Genomic DNA, 8,878 nt, shown 5'->3' on the forward strand with positions numbered 1-8,878 from the left:
CTGTTCAGTCAAACCATGTAATAGGCTCTGTAATCAAGTTCTGATCTAGCAGATTGGGCTGTCTTATGGCCTTTGAAAGGCATATTCCAGTACCAGTTTTAACAAACAATTTTCTATTACCTGGACTGGAGCTTAACTGCAAGCCACACCAAGAGTTGTGTTGTCTCCAAAAGTGGACTTTTACTGAAGCTGGAAAACCCCTTTAAAAAGGGAACCATCAGCAGGGGTGATGAGAAAAGGTATGTGTTACTTTCCTTATCTGCGCCGTTCCAGTGCTGTTAGTGTAATCTTAGTCCGGAGCAGTTAGGAACATTACCCCAACCCCAGAGCTCAAGCCAGCCTGCCCACTCCATCAATTAGAGATGAGTGAACCTGGAGCATGCTCGAGTCCATCCGAACCCGAACTTTCAGCATTTGATTAGCGGTGGCTGCTGAAGTTGGATAAAGCCCTAAGGCTATGTGGAAATCATGGATATAGTCATTGGCTGTATCCATGTTTTCCAGACAACCTTAGAGCTTTATCCAGGTTCAGCAGCCCCCGCTAATCAAATGCTGATCGTTCGGGTTTGGATGGACTCAACCCAAACCTGGTTCGCTCATCTCTAATCATTAAAAGGAGCAGGCCGGCTCATGCTCTGGGGCAGCGCTCTAACTGCTCTGGACCAAGGATTATACTGTTAACAGCACCAAGGAGGAAGGCAAGATATATACCCTTCCTCCTCAGCACCCCATGTACAGTAGGAACATTATGGCATGTTTGATTCACCTCCTCTAACCTGCTGATGTTCCCCTTAAAGCAATTCTATGGCTAGGATATTAAATCCTTTATGTGGGGGGCCTCTATGGTCCCCCCACCCTAAGGCATCTGCACAATGCAGCAGCCTGGCTGTCAGTGGTCCAGGCAGCAGTTCCTTGCACTGAGGGGAGGCCATGAGCAACATGCAGGGAGAATTTAGAAGGGGACAGTGTTAGCCAGTCTAGGATAAGCCACCTGTACCTGTTCCATGTAAGTTTCTCACAACTTTACTAGAGATGAGCGAACCTCAAGCATGCTCTAGTCCATCCGAACCCGAACGTTCGGCATTTGATTAGCGGTGGCTGCTGAAGTTGGATAAAGCCCTAAGGCTGTGTGGGAAACATGGATATAGTCATTGGCTGTATCCATGTTTTCCAGACAACCTTAGAGCTTTATCCAAGTTTAGCAGCCCCCGCTAATCAAATGCCGATGGTTCGGGTCCGGATCGACTCTAACCTGAACCCGGTTCGCTTATCTCTAAACTTTACATTAAATCCACACAAACCTTACCCACACACACACACTACAGCACAACTTGTTACTATCAGATTTTAATGCATTTGTAAAATTACAATATACATTGTAAAATTAGTGCTTTTGTGAACTCTGTGGCACCCCCCTCAGATTTATAACTGTTACTGTGCATTTAAGGCGCTAAGTGCTAACATAAAACAGTACAAACTTTTGTATCTAAGTTTTACCATTTTTAATGAAAGGACTTTGGAAATATAGTACACTTCCTTGACAAGACAACATTTCTCGGGAGCCACAGTAAAATATTGTTTACAGCTGATCGGTTGAGTGTCGACATTCCCGGCATCATTTACATGGCGAATAAGATCAGGAAAGCAACCATCAAACAAAACAGACCCATAGCTTCAGACAGGGCAAATCCCAAGATGGCGTAGGAGAACAGCTGCTGTTTCAAGGAAGGATTTCTGGTGAGGAAAAAAAAAAAAAGTTATTTTATGCCACATCATACCTTACAGTTCAGTTACCATCAAATAGAAAAGCATCCTGTGCAATGGCATTGCCTCAATGTACTAATATGTAATACATGCAAGAGGTGGGACCTGAGGAGTGTGACAGCAAGACAAACTGAAGGGGAATTAGTCTAGGAATGACTTTCTGGTTTCCATGTATCAATTTGACCTACTATACATAAGACATAGAAACTCAGTTTTGAGCACTATACAAAGTCATGTGAAGAGTGCAGAAGTACCCATTACAGCCATTGCACTTATGACATTTTGATGACATTTTGATGAACTTGACCTAGGATGAAGTAACCACAGCCCTGTACTGGACACTTCCTTGGCCCCTCCTTTAAAGAAATGTTCCCCCCCCCCCCCCCCCCTGGCACATGTACTCACCACAGGTGATCGTGTCCCACGACACGGCTTCGTTCTGGTCCCGTTCAAATCCAGCGTGCGCTCAAGTCAGCCTCTGCTGTGACTCCTCTTCAGTGTCCTGTGGTTGAACGCTGGAAGTCATGCGCTTTCATAGAGAATGCATTGAAGCACGTGACTTCCAGCATTCAATCACAGCAGACTGAAGAGGAGTCACAGCAGAGGCCGACTTGAGCACACACCGGATTTGAACGGCGCCGCGGGACCGGAATGAAGTCGTGCCACCGATCACTTGCGGTGAATCTACGCACCAGCGCCTAGCGGGGTGGCCCCCAATAATATTTTGTGAACTGCTTCTTTAAGGCAAGATTAATAGCTCTAGCAGTCTCCTGATTGGATGGTAGAGCTATTACTCAGCTGAGGGGGACAGGAAAGCCCTCTATGCCAATACTAGCTCTTGGGTATCTGGAAGAGACATTTGAGCCATGCATGTTGCACTAACTGAAACAGAGCATTAAACGATTCCTCACTAATCTCTGTAGAGTGACATCAGGTTTTATAGCTCAAAACTGCTGACTGATTAGGTTTTATCAGGTGAACACTCTGGACTGCTTCTAGTCTAAGCCAGGACTACACTGCAACTTTCGGCTGTGCTACAAGATTGAGTTTATCTACTGAGCAACAGTTCTAGTTTACAAGATTGCATGCAACTTGATGAATGGCTTATTAATGTAGCTGTAGCCTGTGATGCTATAGGCCACACAGTGTAGCATGGCCCATATTCCTTCCCCAGCTTAGTCTGGTTACAGGTGAATTAGAAGCTATTATAACCAATGGTATAATTATAACCAATGTTAATCCTCAAAGCTCGATATAAAGTGTATTCCTTCTTAATATATAGGATTAATATACTGCACGTCATTGCAGACAACTGGACTTCGCATCTCTGGCATACACTAGGGACAATATGATGGGTAGCCATGCAACTTGGTAAATGTCTGGAGTGTCGAAAGACATGTAAACATGAGCGTAGAACTTTATGAAGATACAGACCTTATTCAACAGTGCAAACCACTGAGACATACTTCATGTATTCCGTAGTGGGAACATACCCTAGGTCATGGGTGTCAAACTCAGGCCCTTCACAGCTGTTACAGGACTACAATTCCCATCAAGCCTGGACAGCCAAAGCTTTGGCTGTCCAGGCATGATGGGAATTGTAGTCTTGTAACAGCTGGAGTGCCTGAGTTTCACATCAGTGCCCTAAGTAGTCAAGTGTACTTTGCTATAGAGATAGAAACATAGAGATAGAAACATAGAAGGTTGTTGGCAGAAAGACCTGGTCCATCTAGTCTGCCCTCTTAGCAAAGCCTTTCTTATTATATTAGGATAGATATAGGTTTATTCCAGGCAGGTTTGAGTTCTGTCATTGTAGATTTACCAACCAAATCTGATGGAAGTTTCCGCCAAGCATCTTTCATTATTTTTATGTTGCTTATGATCCCCCCCCCCCCCAAAGAGTTGGCCTTTCCACTAATGGACACTCCCTGCAAGAGATCAACTACAAACCCACTGTATGTATATAGCCATCCTGTTACTAGGTTCTCCAGTCACATTATTATATGAGGTATGGCAAAGAATTCCAACATACAGAGGCAATCCACATACCTAACTTTTCAAAGGGGTGCCCTGATATGGAAAAGGCTGCCCTAGATATTCTGCAGGATTGGATAAAGATATCCAATGTTCAGAGATTTACAAAATATATATATATGTTTTTAGAGCTGACCTGCGGTGTAGACTTTCCAACCTGCATCATGTAGTTTACTTGGCCATGCTGTGGACTTATTACACATTCTCCCCACCGACAACAAGTCAAGATATGCAGCAAGCTGGTCCACCACCCCATGCCTCCTACCATCCCTGCCCAGGCATGAAGTGAAAGCTGGGCCCAGACAGGGATAAGAGGGAGAGCAAGGAAGCATTACAGCAATTCAGGGGCTTTTGAAGCACAGACATGAGTGGTACCATGTGTCTTTACACTGACCGTATCAGTTTGGAACATGAACTGCAGCCGATTGCCTTTAATGCTGACAAACCCAGTGCTCAACTGTTTCTACTCTACATGGGTATGGTTCCATTCATGGGTTACAGCTGCACCATTCCCCCCCAATATATATGGACCCTACGAATTTGGAGACACTGGCTAAATTTCTAGTATATGTAGGACTCCCAACAAATGTTATGGGAGAGAAGGATTGGGCAGAAGTGAGAAGTCAGGGCCAGAGCCATCTGGGTCCTGTGCCTCATTCACAACACCCATTCCAACATGTTCAGGCCCCTTTAATGTGTATGGATGCCAATTCACTTCAGTTTGTCTATAAATGCTATGGTATAGGCAAGATTTTCTAACACTGTTCATTAAAGCCTCTACCCAGATTTCCCTGGTTCCCAAATGGCAAGTGTGACCACTTGTGCTTTAAGAGTTGGAAACTCAATGAATATGCACATGTGGAGGTCTGGACAACATGAGGAAGACTCCAGGGATCGTGGCACAGTAATGTACACAGTTTGTTATTTACTATATACAGCAAGGGATACACGACATTGCTAATTATATACACACAGCCCTTGCTGTCTGAGAGTTGGGCCATGTAATAGGCTCTGTAAATGAGCGCTGACCTAGTAGAGCAGTGCTTGTTCACTTAAGTGATGGGTCATGTAATACGACCCTAAGGGTAGTATTCAATAGGTGGGCATGGGCCTTGATTAAGAGCTGATCATATAGGTCAGCACTCGTTTAAAGGACCCCAATGCACAGCTCTACTATCTTCCAAGCAGGGCTGCAGCAGTGAGCACAGTTAGTAGTTTGTAAACATGTGATCAGCTGATCAATGAGCATTTGTTCAGTTGTCAAGTCAAATCACTGGACCTATAAGAAGGTAATATCTGACTATTCAGCCAGTGGCCCTCATGCAATAAGGCCTTAAAGGGGTTATCCAGCGCTACAAGAACATGGCCAGTTTCTTCCAGAGACAGTCCCACTCTTGTCTCCAGCTTGGGCAGGGTTTTGACGCTTAGTTTAATTGATATGAATAGAAATTAATTGCAAACTGCACCTGAACTGGAGACAAGAGTCATGTTTAGAGATGAGTGAACCTGGAGCATGCTCGAGTTGATCCGAACGTTCGGCATTTGATTAGCTGTGGCTGCTGAAGTTGGATAAAGCCCTAAGGCTATGTGGAAAACATGGATATAGTCATTGGCTGTATCCATGTTTTCAAGACAACCTTAGAGCTTTATCCAACTTCAGCAGCCGCCACTAATCAAATGCGGGACAATTGGGTTCGGATGGACTCGGACCCGAACCCAGTTCGCTCATCTCTAGTCATGTTGTCTCTGAAAGAAAGTGGCCATGTTTTTGTAGCACTGGATAACCTTTAAAATGCAGACATCCAATTGGGACCCACAAGATGTTCCGTTGTCCAGACTCCCAGGTAACAGCATATGTTAGAAGTGTTACTGTGACAACCTTTTGACACATGACAAACAAGGCAAAAGTTTTGATCTGTTGGGGTGTCAGTGTAGAGAACTGCACTGATTTCTAGCTGGAAAAGCACCCAACTCTGCACGTCATGAACTCCATAAGCTTACAGCCCATCTTCTGCAACAAGTTGAATTAAGCTCATGGGGATCAAACTTCTGACAGGTCTTGACGGGGCAAAAGTGACTAACCCTTTAAGTAGGTAATGGTAAACATTTCTATTGTTAGGCCTATGACCTAGAGGCTGCCAAGGGAATGCTCAACACCCAATGGGCAGAGCCTTCATGTTCTCACGTAGAGGACAAGTCCTTAAAACCTGTAGCAGATTGCTAGGGACCCCCAGTAAGCAGCCAGCCACTAAATCTATGATCTCCATGCCTTAAGGGGGGGAAAAAAAAAAAAAGTCTACCTAGTGACAAATTACCATTTCTCCAAGACAACATTGAATAATTACCTGGCATAACCAATGATGAGGCTACCAAAAACTGTTCCGATTCCAGCACCAGAGCCAGCCACACCTACGGTGGCAGCACCAGCACCAATAAACTTAGCAGCAGTGTCAATGTCCCTGCTGATGGCGCTGGTCTGGAATTCCCTCAATACCAGCTGGGTGCAGGGGTTCTGTGTCCCACTGAGGAGTGCACTTCCCTAGAAGAAAAAAAAAAAAAACATTAACATTGTAAAAAGTTCTGAAGATTCTCTCATTTAATTATCCCAGACTCCTAGTGATCCCACCCTAGACTGGAGGTGATGTCCTTGAATTAACCCAGTGACCTGCCCTGAGGGTGCCCTTCAAGTTAAAGGCCTAACTAATCCCAGTCATCAGCTTTATCAGTGTTATCCTGAACCAGCCTACAGCACCATACAGGCTGACATTCTTGAAGGTTGTCTATAAGAGGACACCAAGTTTTTATGATAACCTCTAGCCGAGTGTCATACAAGGATAATATTTCAGCAGATAGTTACCTCTCCAGTTCGGACCTCTGGCCGAGACAGGACTGATGCAGAGATCGGTCTGTATACAGCTCTGGACCCAGCACGGATCTAACAGGACAAGAAGACAAACAGTAGTAACAAATATAGAACATGCACTACACAAACAATGCTGATCACTTTCTGCAAATCACTACTGTGCACATAAAGGGTTAACCTTAATCTTGGAATTATAGCTACAATGCAATAAGATACAAGTTACAGAGTAGCAAATAAGTATAAAAAAAACAAACAACACCATAGACAGGATAGACTAGGATCTGTGCTAGTAAAGCTTTGCAGGTGCACTGCCATTCATACTGCAGCAGGACTGAATGGCGGCCTGCTCATGTCCTTGGGCTGTCTGCACTGTTAAGGTCACACACAAGTTGCAGGCCGCCGAATGCAAAAAAAATTGCCATTGTAAAGTCAGACCACCTTAAATGATAGCTGTGAGGATTAAACCAAAGTCCTGCAGGGCGGAGGGAGATCGTCTGCAAAAGGCATTGACTTTGACCTACAGAGGCCCAGAGAATAATCCACTGCGGGTGGTAGGCCCCGGCTCCTCTGCAGCCCCGACTACTCACCAGAGAAGGGGTAGACACGAACTTGGCGCAGGCATACATGTTGTCCGGGGTGTGTGGGCTTCGACCGGGAGTCGGGTCAGCTGTATCAGTCCCTCTGCGGGAAGAGAGCGGGGAGAAGCGTCAGACGGGCGGAAATGTCAGAAAACAGGTGGGAGACAGGAGTAAATACAGCAAGAAACGTGGCGTCCGAACGGAGCCTTAGTGACCGCACACAAGAGGGGAGCAGTGCGATACGGCACGGTAACGGATGGCTGCGGATTGTCAGCACCCCCCGGGGAAGAATGCTTCCCTCCTCTTACCGGCACCAGAGGTCGAACTGAACGGAGGACACCACGCAGGCGCGCTAGGCTCTTTATAAAGAGGACCCGGATGGCGGGCGGGGAACACACTCAAGGTCACTTTGTAACAACTTTATTGACACGAATTGGAATCACAAAAAGCATTTACTGGCTGTTGGGAAGGAGGGAATGTGAATGACCTTACTGTCACATGAAAGCTCTTTACTACTACTGGCAGAGCTGCTTCCAGTTCCTGTTCTGAGCAGACAGAACTGTACAGTGTGCTGCAGCAGATTATTGTAGCTTTACTACACTCATTGCAATATATATATATGTATATCTGTATATATAGATATGGATACACAGGGGGAGATTTATCAAAGTGAAACTGCCTCAGTTGCCCCTAGCAACCAATCAGATTCCACCTTTCATTTTCCAAAGAGTCTGTGAGGAATGAAAGGTGGAATCTGATTGGTTGCTAGGGGCAACTGAGACAGTTTCACTTTACACCATGCTTGATAAATCTCACCCATATACTGTATTTATAGTTGCCAAATAATATCCAGGGTATGTCCTGGGAAGCCTCGTCACCTAGCCGCCCTCTATGGTGCAGAGCAGGGAAACTGAGTCGCAGGAGGAGCGCTGCAGGCAGGTGAGTATAGCTTTTATTTTGTTTTAATTACACATGGGGGAGGATGCCTACATAGGGAAGAAGGGCACTCACAGGGGAGATGCCTACAGTGGGGTCCCAACTACATATATACTGTGGGGGCTGTGGGACCTAACTAATATATGGGTGCACAGAAGGGTCCTGAGTATTACACTAGGGCACAGAGGGGTGCTATCTTCTATATGGAGGCACGGAAGGGGGGCTTAAAGGGGTTATCCAGCGCTACAACAACATGGCCACTTTTCCCCCTCTCTTGTCTCCAGTTCAGGTGTGGTTTGCAATAAGGCTCCATTTACTTCAATGGAACTGAGTTTGAAACCCCACCCAATCTGGAGACAAGAGAGGGGGAAAAGTAGCCATGTTTTTGTAGCGCTGGATAATCCCTTTAACTCCTATATGAGGGTACAGATAGGGGCCTTACTGCTATGTGAGGCACAGAGGGGAACTAAGTACTATTTGAGGACCCAAACTGCGCCTACATTCTTCATTGGAGCACAAAGTGGGTATCATTAAAGAGGTATTCCTAGAAAAAAAATCACTTTTCCCCTATCCACAGGATAAGGAAAAAGTAGGAGGTCGCAGGGGGTCCGACCTCTATACTCCCCGCCGATCTTGGTATAGGGCTCTGGTATGAATAGAGCCGCGTGTATGGCACGCAACCTGCAGCTTTATTAATTCCTAG

General features: G+C 45.5%; 1 protein-coding gene across 1 annotated transcript; it reads right to left on the minus strand.

Moving 5' to 3' along the window:
* Positions 1-1,478: 1,478 nt before the first annotated feature.
* Positions 1,479-7,654, minus strand: ATP5MC3 (ATP synthase membrane subunit c locus 3). The gene is made up of 5 exons (XM_069982992.1): positions 7,548-7,654; positions 7,249-7,342; positions 6,656-6,733; positions 6,144-6,337; positions 1,479-1,734 (listed from the first exon to the last, which is right to left on the minus strand). The coding sequence occupies exons 2-5, from the start codon at positions 7,285-7,287 to the stop codon at positions 1,620-1,622; spliced, it is 426 nt and encodes a 141-aa protein (XP_069839093.1). The 5' UTR covers positions 7,288-7,342; positions 7,548-7,654; the 3' UTR covers positions 1,479-1,619.
* Between the last annotated feature and the right edge of the window lie 1,224 nt (positions 7,655-8,878).

Source organism: Dendropsophus ebraccatus, chromosome 9, assembly GCF_027789765.1.
Source record: "Dendropsophus ebraccatus isolate aDenEbr1 chromosome 9, aDenEbr1.pat, whole genome shotgun sequence".
NCBI classification, from domain to species: Eukaryota; Metazoa; Chordata; class Amphibia; order Anura; family Hylidae; genus Dendropsophus; species Dendropsophus ebraccatus.

Bases quoted from the DNA above. Each gene is read 5' to 3' on its own strand.
- ATP5MC3 (XM_069982992.1), bottom strand. From the start codon at position 7,287: ATGTATGCCTGCGCCAAGTTCGTGTCTACCCCTTCTCTG. The intron at 6,734-7,248 runs GTGAGTAGTCGG...TTGTCCTGTTAG, and splicing joins TCGTGTCTACCCCTTCTCTG to ATCCGTGCTGGGTCCAGAGC. The intron at 6,338-6,655 runs GTAACTATCTGC...TTTTTCTTCTAG, and splicing joins CAGAGGTCCGAACTGGAGAG to GGAAGTGCACTCCTCAGTGG.